Raw genomic sequence first — 13,508 nt, 5'->3', positions numbered from 1 at the left:
ACTATAATAAATTCATGGACTTTATTGATGACATTCCAGAGCAGAAGAAACAACAATTCGCAGCTCTGGTTTCAGAGGGACAAATCATATCACGGACCGCTCTTCAAGCGGCCCTCGATGTAGCCAATACCGCAGCAAGATCAACCGCCACAGCAGTGGTCATGTGCCGAGGTTCATGGCTCTCCTCCTCTTTCTTTCCTCAAGAGGTCCAGAGTACCATTGAAGAACTTTCCTTTGACGGTGAAAAACTCTTTGCTTCCACCACGAATGACGTGCTTCATTCAATGAAGGACTCAAGGGCAACCCTCCAGTTCTTAGGACTCCAAACACCTACGACCAGAAGGCAACAATATATATATCAATCTTACCAACGCCCACGCTATGTCACATATACACAACACTTCCATAGATCACAGGAGCAGCAATAACAGCAATGCCAGAGACTGAGATTCCAGCGTCGTCATCCCAATTCTGCGGGGGCGCCTCAACCCCCTCCAACTAATAAGCAAATTTGAAGCCTTGGTCGAGGGTTTAGAAAACAGCGTTCCCACTTCAGCCAGTACACCTATTTTTGGACACCGCCTACGACCATTCTCCCATCAATGGTAGAACATTACCACCGACAAGTGGGTTATAGAGGTCATTACAATTGGCTACTCCATCCCCTTCCTCTCCTTGCCACTCACCCACCCTCCCCGTCCCTCTTCAGGGACCCTTCTTATAAGCAACTGCTCCTCCAAGGTGCAACGTCTCCTTCAACTGGGAGCAATAGAAATTGTGCCCGAACAACACAAAGGGAAGGGGTTTTACTCCCATTATTTCTTAACAGAAGAGAAAACTGGGGGATGGCGACTGATCCTCGACCTCAGGCGGCTCAACAAATTTGTCAAAAAGCAAAAGTTCAAGATGGTTACTCTCACCACCATAACCCCAGTGCTGGAGCAGGGCGATTGGTTTTCAGCCCTTGACCTACAGGACACCTATTTTCATTTGACTATACACCCAGCCCATAGACGCTTCCTCCATTTTACCCTTGTCTCAACACATTTTCAATACAGGGTTCTCCCCTTCGGACTGTTCACAGCCCCCCATGTTTTTTCCAAGATCCTAGCCGTAGTCACTGCCTACCTCAGGAAACAAGGGGTCGTAATATTTCCTTACCTCAACAATTGCCTCCTCAAAGCTTCAACGTTCAATGAAGCTCTCTGATTCACGGGGCTTACCGTCAATTTGTTTTCTATCTCTAGGCCTACAAATAAACAAAAACAAATCCACATTATGCCCCACCCAACATCTGGAGTTCATAGGAGCATACCTCGACTCCCGGACAGGATTGACATCTTTCCCATCTGATCGCTTCAACTCCATAAGCCTACTGGCCACAACTTCACAACAGTCCCCAGGTCACTGCCCGAGACTGTCTACAACTACTAGGTCACATGGCCTCGTGCACTTTCGTGGTCCAAAATGCACGACTCTACATGAGGCGCTTCCGAGCGTGGTGGGGCACGGTTTACAGACCGAATGTGCGCTCTCTAAACAAGCCTCTCTCCATACCTTTCCGAGTCAGATTCTCTACTGTGGTGGACCGTTCACTCCAACCTCTGCTCTGGAGTCCCCTTTCTTCAGGAGGCTCCATCCCTCATATTGACTACCGATGCATCCCTGACAGGATGGGGTGCACACATGTCTCACCACACAGTCCAGGGGCTATGGTCTTCAACCGAAACCTCCCTGCACATAAATATCCTAGAACTTCGAGCCATACGCAGTGTGTGCCGTCACTTCCTCCCACTAATCAGGAATCTCCATGTATGCGTAATGACAGACAACATTGCCTGCATGTTCTATGTAAACAGGCAGGGAGGAGCTCGCTCCCACTCGCTTTGCACAGAGGCTATGAAGCTCTGGAATTGGTGCCTTGTGAACAACATCCGGATATCAGCGGCCTATCTTCCCGGAGTGATGAACACCACAGCGGACGAATTAAGCAGACGCTTTCCCTGGGACCACGAATGGGAGATAGATGAGAGAACCATTCACAACATATTCCGCATTTAGGGTTACCCAACCATAGACCTTTTTGCAACTGTGAAAAACACGAAATGTCCCGACTTCTGCTCCAGAGCGGGACTGGGCAAACATTCCCTGGGAGACGCATTCATGATCCCATGGCACTGGAACTTACTCTATGCTTTTCCTCCGATACTGGTTCTCAACAGGGTCCTGATAAAAATACGAACAGACCGTGCCAAGGTGATCCTGATTGCCCCATCGTGGCCCAGACAACCGTGGTTTCCGTTCCTCACCAGAATGTTGATTTGACCACCAATTTCATTGCCTCTCATCCCAAACCTCCTATCACAGCAACACGGCCAATTTCTCCACCCCAGCCTGTCCATGCTTGACCTCAAAGCCTGGTTCCTACATGGTTCTCCCAAAACGAACTAGATTGCGCTGAACAAGTTCAAAGAGTGCTCCTACATAGGTGGTGCGAGTAGATTGTGTTCTGCTGTCTACGAAAGTGGAAACGATTCACACATTGGTGTTCAGCTAAACAACTTTGTCTCACGTCGGTATCTCTCTCGCTCATACTTGACTACCTATTGGACCTTAAGCGATTTAGCCTTTCTTTCAGCTCCATCAGAGTCCATTTAGCTGCTATTACAACCTTTCATGACAAAATTGATGATACCTCTGTTTTTGCTCATCCAATCGCCAAGCGTTTCCTCGAGGGACTCCAAGCCCTATACCCATTCTGCAGAAACAATATAAACCTGGTAGCACTGTGTAGAAGAGTGCACTTCTTATGGCTGGGTGTGGCAGAGCAGCTCAGTCTTGTCTAGTACCCCCTCTCAATAATCGTTCTAGTCTTTTGTTGCCTGTCTCGTGAATCAGCCCTCTCGTCAGGTCATGATTTAACTCCACCCTTTCTGGGGTACAGAGAGTCCAACAAATAAAAATCTAATGTTGTCACAAAGGGTTTTCAGCCCCAACATTACACTTCATGGTCATCACACCCTTCTGGTTGTCCTTCTCTCCTTTTCAGGGTCTCTGCACCATTTTCTCTGGTGTTTGATAGTGGAACCTGGGCCTTCCCTCTCCTCTGGGTTTCAGCACAGGGACCCTATAGTTATAAGTATAGTTGTGTCTATATTCAAACCTCCCCCCCCCCCAATACCTATCTGAGCCTGTCAACGGGTCTCTCTGCAGCCTCTTTAATCTCACCCTTTTTGCAAGGCTCTCCCCTGGAATCCCCCAATAAATCCCAGTTTAAAACTATAAACTCAAACCTGTTCCTGCCCTCAGGCTTGATCTTTCCTCTCTCTCTCTCCTGCTCTTTCCCTTGTTTTGTTCAACAGATGAACATCTTCAAAGGTGCTCTCCTTGGAAATCCAGATACTGCCTTTGTCAAGGCTTCCCCGCAGAGTCTACTCCACTCAAGTGGTTGGTGAGTCTTTACCCAGGCATCTTCCTAAACTTCTCTGCTCTACTCAGGAGAGGATCTTAGGGCTAGCCATCTCCTGAACTTTTTCATCACAACCTCTCTAGTCCCAGAGAGTGACTGCAGAGTTCCTCACTTTCTACCTACAGTTCTTTTCTGCTACAAACATCTTTTGATTATAGTCCTCTCCCAGCATTTCTCCAGGTGGGCTTCATCATCAGTTAAGACTGACCCACCTGGCAGGTGCAGCCCATTTTTAATTGGCCTCTCAGGCCTACATTAATCTTTTCTAACAATCTAGTATCTTATAAAACATGCTATAACTACTAAAAATGTGGCGTGAACTACTAATGGTGGCGTGAACACAGTGAATTGAGTAAACATTCATATCTCAAATCAGACTTATTCCTATACATATGAAATGTTTTTCCAAAAAAAGAACGTTGCCCATGAATGTGTACCAAAAATCTCACATTTATGAATTTTACTTCCACCCACTTTCCCTTCTTTCTCTTTCAAAGTTCTTCATCTAGAAAGTTAACTGAATCTGCACATCTTCATGAATATTAAGAAGTTCTTCTTATTTTGATCTTGTTCCACATAACTCCAGAAAAATAACAGGCAGTAAAGCTATTTTACCTATAATTTGCTCCAGAGCCTGGAGCACTTTAAAGGCAGCAATAACAACCTCTTTCCTCACAATTTTTCATTGTGTAAGGTTTCTTTTTCAAAAAAAATTTTTTTTAAGGGCAACTCCAAATATGCCCTAGCATAGAAGTCTTTCCTCACACCAAGAAACCTCATCTGTTTTATTTTCTCATAAACTACATGGTGTAAAGTTCAACTTTAATTTTTCATGCCCTAAGTGTATCTCAGTAATAGGATACTGTAAGCATATGTCTGTGTGAGTAAGTTTCAGTCTTCCACATTCTCCACAGCTCTCCGTGAAACTGGAAAAACAAGTTTATTTTTTCTATTTGTATGAGTAACGACGTGGGAACCTTATATGCATCTTTATGTTGCAGTATGGGTTTCCACTGCTACCATAAATTTAAAAATGTTATGCTCTTGCAGTCCGGATTCTTAAATTTTTGTACATGGTACCTGCCCTTCTTCTTTAAGAGCTGGTCTCTATGGGTATTAACTATGGGTGCACACATGCTCCATGCACTTTGGACTGACAGTTCTTCAGTGGCAGTGTATGTTGGTCTGCACTTGAACCTTACACTTCTTGCTGTGAACAGAGGGCCTCATTGGTAGCACAGACCAACTGCCTCTGCAGTTCTTTTTCTACCTTTTGGTGGTCTGGGATGAAACCTTCTGTAGCTTTGTCGGTTCAACTTTCTTGTAAAAAATATTGGGTATAGTTAAGTTTCATATTTGGCGTATAGTCATAGTTTAGATCATGAGGATCAGAGGTTCTTCCTCCCACTTTCACTAATCCCCCAATGTTTGAGGCACTTATGCCCAAGGTCTAGGCTTCAAGTCTTACCTTTCCTGCCTTTGGGACATCCCAGTAAATGACCCACACGAGAGCTGTCTTTGCTGCTGGGGGGAGTCGCACATCTCATTAAGGTGTGACATCTGCCACTGCTTCTGTCCCTGCACCAAGCAGTCCTAGGAGTTCAGACTTCGCAAGCACCCGATGCAGCTCACCATGAAGCCTTGGGATCTTCCTGCACCCTATCTTGTTGACTGGAGCTGCTGAGTAGTGCTCTGATGGAACACTCCAGCAGACACAAGAGCTCCTCTCAAAAGATGAGGATAAGGAGAAGACCCACTCACAGGAGGGAGGGGAAAACATTCCATAAGTCTGTTAAGAAGAGGGCAGCTTCTCTCCTTGCCTTGGAACCAAGTGAGACCCTCTGCCTTGGAGCTGGAGTTCATGGGGATCCCAGGACAGCAACAACAGTACCAGGAGCTTCTAGTGCTCCAAAACAGTCTGGAAAGGTGTGCTAGAACAGTAGGAACAGATTGCCTTTGACAGCATATCATGCCAGAACAGTAGCTGGCTATTGGTCAAATGCATTTACTGTATCGTCCAAAACTAGGTAAAATGTGAACTACAGGGCGATGCGATTTGCTGCTGCTTTACGGCGTTATATCCAAATTAGTGTTATATCGGGTGGCGTTATATCGAGGTAGCGGTGTATTTAAATAGGTGCATCTTTTAAACATGGTAGGGTATTGGATCTATAGCAATCCATTAATTCAGCTGCACAGTCCTTTTGAATCGGGGAAATGAATATCCAGTTTCTGGCAAGGCAGTGTCATAACTACTGAGGAATTGCTCCATAACCTGGGGTAGAAAGTAGTGGTAATATTACCTAGTCAGGAAGAAGCTTCCTTTTAGGCATTCTATTTCCACAGCACTAAAACTCAACTTTGTGGTAAGGACAATCTTGACCTCCAGACCTTGGCATAGTGGCAATTCATAGTCACTGTGCATGAGCAAGTTTGAGAATGACTCTATAGGCTAGAACAGGGGTCCACAACGCGGTGCCTGTGGGGGTCATGGTGCCCGCCGGGGCAGCCATGTGCGCCTGCTTACTGGCCGTCGGAAAAGCAGCCACCGAAATGCTGCTTCACGGCATCATTTCGGTGGCTGCTTGTCCGGCGGCCCCGGTCCTCAGTGGCTAGTCGTTCGACGCCCGCCCCACGGAAAAGGTTGGGGACCACTGGGCTAGAGGTTTTGGCTGATTTGTGAGTCTTCCCTTCCTTTTTGTTAAAATACCCAAATTCAAAAGGAGAAACTGAGCCAGATCATTTTGATTTTTTTGACTTGCTGCCAAATTTTGTGGGGGTTTTTTGGTTTTGTTTTTTTTTGTTTTTGACCTGAACCTAAACTTTTTTATTATTATTATTGGGGTTGCTAGTTAACTGAAAGCCATTATTACCCAGCTGTAGTGTAGTTCTATGCTAAATAATTTTTGTATTAAGGAGATTGAATGCTCCTGATTCCCTTTTAGTGCTTTCTTGTACTATTGGGATAAAGGTGACATAACTGTGGAATGATATGTCTGGACATCAGGTGGGTTGCTAACCACGTTCTTCGTGTGTATCTGTATTGATGAATTCAAAACAAAGCATGAATGTTGATTTTGGAAAACACACTCTAGCCTACCCTCCAAAGTAGAAGGTAATTGAGTGATGGCGGCTGCAAGAAAGAAATGGTTGGAGCAGATTTAAGTAGCCGAGCAACTTTCACTGACTGCTAGGAAGAGCAAGTGGCATACCAGCAAAATCACTTAATGATCTGAATGATTCATTAAGAAACACACATCAGGTATTGCATGTATATGTAATCAAATTGCTTAGAACTGTGGCATACTTTGGTTCTCTTGCTGCCTGTGGAATGTGAAATAACAAAGAACACTGACCATAGCACCAGTGATATAATTTAGGATGAAAGATAAATTACATCTTGTTTCATTTCAGGAATATTGGTGTAATCTCATATATGCTGCTAACTCAAGAATCTCCATTTGTGGGGGCAGATAATCAAGAAACTTTCCTCAATATCTCTCAAATCAATGTGGATTATTCAGAGGAAACTTTTGCATCAGTTTCATACCTGGCCAGAGACTTCATTCAAAAACTCCTTGTCAAAAACCCAGAGTAGGTAGCAGATTCTTCGGTGCATCTTTCTATTTGTTTATAAGCATCTGGCAAAGCAGAGCCTTGATCCTGATTGAGTTGCTACTGTAATATAAATGTGATAAGACCAGTTACCATTTAACATAAAAATGTTGGTTTCCATATGGATACATTCTATGTGGTGTAAATATTTAGAATGTGCTGGATTCAAATGGAAAATCTGACTTGACTAGTGAGATCCCAATAATGGAAATTCTGTTGAAATGTTGAATTGTAAAATTATCAGGTAGTCTGACAGTATATCAGATTAACTGGTGGTAATGTCCGTTTGTAACTGATTTTTCCGCTTAGTAAGATGCTATTTGCTTAAAAGCAATTTTACTTCAAAAAATGCCATCGTGGCTTCCAAATCAAATTTGCTCAGTTTGCAAATAAACTAACTGCCAGATCGCATAGTCAGTCTTGAATGTATTTTTTGCTTATGCATTGTAAATAATAGTTCTGCTGGCCAAATTTTACCTATAAGTAAATGATCTTAAGATGCAGAGGGTAAGTTTTCGTTAACAATTCTGAAGCCTGAGCCAGATTTGAATCCAAGCAGTCCTTTATACAGTAACTCCTCACTTAACGTCCTCCTGCTTAACGTTGTTTCGAAGTTACATTGCTGCTCCATTAGGGAACATACTCATTTAAAGTTGTGCAATGCTCCCTTATAACGTCATTTGGCTGACTTTACAAGGGAGCATTGCACAAGTTCCTCTTCTCCGCCTCCTCCCTCTCCTTTCCTCCCTCCCTCCCAGTGCTTGCTGTTTGGCGGTGCATAGGACTTTTTGGGAGGGAGCGAGCTAGCTGGGACCCCCCCTCTCCCCAGCAGGCAGGGCCACTCGGAACACAGGGGCTGCAGGACCCTGGGCTGCAGCTCTAAAGCCCCTTTTGGACTGCCCCTGCTCCTCCTGAGTCCTCTGGCCCGTGCTCGCAGGGCCCTATTCCAAAAGGGGCTTTAGAGATGCAGGCCAGGGCCCCAGGACCCGCTTAGCCCAGGGCCCTGCAGCCCCTAAATCCCCTGCATTCCAGGTGGCCCTGCCTGCGGTGGGGGGCTCCCAGAATCGCGGCCATGGGGGAGGTGCTGCGCTGCGCAGAGCCACCTGCACACCCCTGCACCAAACAGGAACTGCCCCAGCTCTGCACCTCCTGCCTGCCCCACCCCTGAGCCTCCTCCCGCACCCCCACCCTGAGCGCCCTCTCACACCCTAACTCCTTCCCAGACCCTGCACCCCCAGCCCTGAGTCCCAGGGGTAAGCCAAGGGCACCTCCCCACCAGTATATAATGCCTTTTGTCTGCCCCCCAAAAATTTCCTTGGAACCTAACCCCCCACATTTACATTAAATCTTATGGGAAAATTGGATTCGTTTAACATTGTTTCACTTAAAGTTGTATTTTTCAGGAACATAACTACAACGTTAAGTGAGGAGTTACTGTAGTTGTGTTGGCAGTAAGAAGGCAACAATCTGAGGACGCTGTAAAATTGTTGCCCTTATACCTGTTGTGGGGCTAAGACTTCACTCTCTAAGACTGTCCATCTTTCACATGTCCAGACTCGTGAAATTAGCTGTGCATTCCATATAAGAGGTTAATGCTTTCAGTTATTTAAGTAAAACAGCCTTTTTTTTTTTTTTTTTTTTTTTTTAAGGGAAAGACCAACAGCAGAGGCCTGTCTCTCTCATTCTTGGCTGAAACAGGGGGAATTCATACTATTACATAGTCCTGAAGAATCTTCCTGTCCTTCTCCAATGCAGGAACACACAACAAAGTGTTCAGAGGAAAGGAATACTAAATCAATTTGCAATGGTACCTGTGGTGACCGAGCAGATAAAGAGAACATTCCAGAAGACAGCAGTACAGTCTCTAAACGTTTTCGGTTTGATGATTCATTGCAAGACTTCATGACAGACTTAGTATGTTAACACATGGCTGGCTGTGCAGGTCCTCTGAACTGAATTTAGGATTATAATCTATTCCAGTGGTGAATATTGTGAGATTATGGTTTGTCCATTCGTGCAGCATGGTTATACTGAAATGCACTTTCGAGTGATCCTCTTATGCGGTACTTCCTTTCATGTCCATTGCTGGCAATGGCTTTTACTCCTGAGAAACTGGAGTTCTGGCATCAGGGGAGAGCCTTATGTTTTGAAGGCGATTTAGTTGAATATATTTGCACTTTTCAAGTTTTAGTCCAAAAAACGTTTAATATAATAGAGAATAAAAATATAAAAACTTTTGAATGTTAATAAATGGACTCTAGTTAAACAACTTATAAAAGTGCTCAAGACCGTGATCTAATAACATAGTCACATTTCTGTGACTAAGACTTGATAATGGATTGAAGCAGAGAAATTGAAACTAATTTCTGACAGCCTTTCACTGCAGTGACAGTGCCATCTGTTAACTGAGAGTTTAAAATCAGAAGAATATTGGGATGTATTGAACACATTCAGCAAATACTGTTTACTTAGAATGTTTAGCTGTGGTTAAGGATAATCTTTCTGCCTTAGCTGACTGGTTACATGTGGATAATGTACTGCATGTGGCATGTATTTTTAATATGCTAGCATGAATGTTTCTGGAATATTAGAATAGAATAGAATAAGGGTAGGTTGTCAGTCTTATTGCTGAAGATCCTTGCTTCATAAACAAATCTAATTGTAAGAGTGTGAAAAGTTTTGCACTGAAGTGCATATTGAAACAATTGTACATGCTCCAAAGAAGCTGTTGTCAGTCTCCATATATATCTGGATTGTATTGAAATACAGATTGCACAGCATAAATATTCCAATACGCATAATAAAGTGTACATACCTCTTAAAAACAGCAGAGATGATGAGACTAATAGCATATAGTCTTTTATTGCTCAAACAATTAAAATGCATCTGCATTAAGGATGTGTTAAAAAGCTGATAGGTGTGGGATGGAGAGTGTGTTAATTTGCTTGCATAGTAATTTTTCCAACCAAACTATTTTTCCTCAAAGTACTTACTCATGCCGATCTTGAGAAATTGGCTGCAAAATTTCAGAATTAAAATTCAGAGCTCTTTTGGTTATCTGAATCTATCAATTTTTGAAAACATTCACATCTGTTTTCTGTTTTGCACTCTCCATCTTCCCCCCCCCCCCCCAAAAAAAAAAGGCAGGGTTTTTGGGTTTTTTTTTTTTTTTTTTTTGTATTCCTCTTGTTCCGAGGCTCTGAAAAAAACACTGCATTATGCCAAGTTCCAGCTTGGAGCAAATGTTGATCAGGTCCTAAACTGAGTTGATTCTAGAAATGCTGACAAGCTATCGTATCCACAGTAGCACTAATAGTGTGAAAATTGGAGCCTTTTCACATAGGGAATGGAAGTAATTAAAGCTCTTTGAAATATTATGAAAGTTAATGGCACTTTAAACTATTCCCTGGATCTTCGAGTCTGCATAGCTTAGACTGAATCCTCCTCAGTGTGGATGTCTCATTTGTGACATTTAGTTTTGTGATATTTAGTTAATTGCAAGATGCTTCCTCAAATGTGCATTTGGACCCTGTCATACTTAAACAATTTCTAGTTAAAATTCAAGAGAAAATATCAAACACTGAAATAATGTAAATGCTCATTTTATTAATATGTAGTAAAATGTTGTATTTTAAATACCTTTATAACAAAAGAATGGAATAAAAAATATTTTAAGCAATTTGTATAGTAAATCCAACCTAACAGACAAATGAGTCCAATAATGCTCTCTTTACTTGGTTAATACTCCTGTTGATCTGAATGGAAGTTCCAACTGAGTAAAGTGTGCAGGATCAGGCCTTAACCTTTTATGTGTTAAAATCCAGTCTTTTCTGTTCTCTTTATAAAGACTGATATCCATGTGATATTGTTTTTAATATCAGTATGTGTTCAAGCATGAACAAGCTGAGCTACCTAGTTATTAGGGGACTCCACTATCTCATCTCTACATATTAATATTATGTAATGTATACATTATTCTTTTTTATCAATTGATAACCGAGAAATAAGTAGACTTTGTGGAGGCAGTTAATAGACAAGTTAGGTTTTTGGATTTTTTTTAAATTTTGGAAGTCCTTGCTTTTACCCAAGAGAAATATCTGTGTTTAAAACGATCGTCTTCTCACAAGAACTTAATCTAATTACAGTGTATTGAAATAAAGGTATTTTTATATATTCAGAATTGAAAGTTCACTTAAGATGGAGAGGAAATGTCAAAACAGTACAACAGATTCAGCTATAAAAGGTTGTTTACAGAAATAATTGTAATATAATTTAAACTGTCCAAATGACTGCTAAGTTATTAATTTTAAAACTGGAAGCTCACATTAATATTACTATTTCTTTTAACATATGATACAGGTTATGCAAAATATAAAGTCATAACCATATATACCAGCACTTTAACTAAACAAAATACAGGAAATATTCTATAAAGAAACTTTCTACCATGTTGTTTGATAAATGTTTACATTTCTTACTGCTTTTTTCTGGTCTTAAGTTATCTTTTAAGTTTGAATAAGTGAATTTTGGTATTATCCAATAGAGCTTTTTCAAATGTTGTAGACATCTATATTTTTGTATGTAAATTCAAATATAACTGGAGCAAGAATTTTAAATTGTTTGGATTAATATAAATGTTTAATTTTATAAGAATTTTGTATTGTGCATGCCATAATTTTCTTTAACATATGTAATTTCATTTAAGATACAATTGTTCTTTGGTAGCCCATTGTGCATAGTGTCATGTTATTGGGGGCTAGCAAAAACAGATGTAAATGGTCATAGTAATATTTTATTAAGATAACTGATGTAATTTCTATGCAATTCCTGAATTATTTTGTATAAACAAACATTTTGTATTGAAATGTGACTTTATTCAACAATTTGTAAACTTAATATTTTCTAATCAGAAAAAGAGGCTTTCCAGCTAATGTCCTCTGCTCTTTGTAAAGTTTATCTGATAAGTTACTGAATGTAGCTTTTTGAAATGCCACTACATCCTTACACTTATTAATTTCATATCTGGGATGCTGCTTACAATTGAATCTAGATTAAATCTGTGAGGGTGAAAAAGGTGTTTCTGCTTATATACATTGAGGGCCAGAACTCTTGTCCTTTTATAGTTTAATTTTAGGTATAAAATATTTAGAGGAAAGGAGAGGCATTTTAAAATATTATATAAGAAAGAAATGCTGGTGTTCAGGTTTCATTAGTCTCTCTGTAGAGGCTGTAGAACCAGCAGTATGCCAACCAGCTAAAGAGAGAAGATAAGAAGCAAAATGAGTCAAAAATATGAAATGGGCCAGTACAAATATGAAATGTCTTGATTTTAAAAAACTAACCCAGTGGTGATCTGTATACCTCAACAGCATAAGATAAACTGGCATGTAATATCCATGTTGTTTATTTAGCAGAATTGTCCTTTCTAAAACTCCTTAAAGTTAAGTTGAATGTTAATAGGCTGATGGCCTAAAAATAAATTTATACTCTTCTAGAGAATGTCATATATTATGTGTGTAATAAATAGGTAGTAATTCACTAGTACAGGCTGGATACTGCAGTTGCTACATAAAGATTCCATTGACAAAAGGCTTGTTCTGTTTGTGTTTAGAACGTCTTCACGACTGAGCTGTGTGTTCTGTGAAAGGAACAGTATCCCCATGTATTTGTTTTGGCATTACTGCAGTATTCACTGCAGAAGGGCTTTAAATCTCTTAAATTTTCTGCCCATAAAACTTTTATCCAGTGTGCTTCATATACTAAAAAAAATCCTATTTATTAAATACTCATTTCCCCCATTAGCTACATTGTAGAGCTCATTTTGAAATAAAACAAGAATGATGAGTCCCCGCTCTGATTTTGGTCTCCCTGAGAAATGTGATGTTAGCAGAAAAATCTCTGTTCTAGGTATCAATTGATAACTCTGTAAATTCAACCTCAAATGTTTTCCTAACTAGAAATTAGTTGTATAACATTTTCAGAAACCCACAGCAGAGAAAACTGGATAACAAGTTTGTTGGCCTCTGTGCTGAAAGAAGGGGGGAAAAAACTGTGCCTTGATTTCTGCCAGTTATCAGACTTGGAAATGCTTCTTTGCCAGGTCTGTATATTAGACAAATGGATAGGCTGCTGTACTGATGAGCCAGTATATAGAAAAATTCAGATATTAATTTCAATATAGAAAAATCCATAAATATGTAGTTTTGATTTGACAAACAATGACAAACTGTAAATGTGTAGGATATAGCTTAGAAAACTTTGATTCAGAAAACGTATGTAATCTTTACATGATTAGCTCTAATAAGTCAATAGAACTCCTAAGTAAGGTGTCCAAGATCAGGCCTTTCCTGTGACAACACTTCACATTGTTGTTGCTTTTAGAGCAGAAGGAAAAACATGGTGAATTCCTTATCCCAGTGAAGAC

At 40.9% G+C, this 13,508-nt stretch overlaps 1 protein-coding gene across 1 annotated transcript in view; it reads left to right on the top strand.

Moving 5' to 3' along the window:
* The window catches only part of STK17B (serine/threonine kinase 17b), a 36,544-nt gene extending 23,966 nt beyond the window's left edge, over positions 1-12,578 (top strand). The window contains exons 7-8 of the mRNA XM_034786073.1: positions 6,884-7,063; positions 8,734-12,578. Of these exons, the coding sequence (XP_034641964.1) occupies positions 6,884-7,063; positions 8,734-9,007 (454 nt within the window). The 3' untranslated portion in view covers positions 9,008-12,578. The remainder of the gene's footprint in view (positions 1-6,883; positions 7,064-8,733) is intronic.
* The last annotated feature ends 930 nt before the right edge of the window (positions 12,579-13,508 follow it).

This window comes from Trachemys scripta, chromosome 11 (assembly GCF_013100865.1).
Source record: "Trachemys scripta elegans isolate TJP31775 chromosome 11, CAS_Tse_1.0, whole genome shotgun sequence".
In the NCBI taxonomy this organism is placed as follows: domain Eukaryota; kingdom Metazoa; phylum Chordata; order Testudines; family Emydidae; genus Trachemys; species Trachemys scripta.
This window is presented reverse-complemented; position numbering and strand designations above follow the sequence as displayed.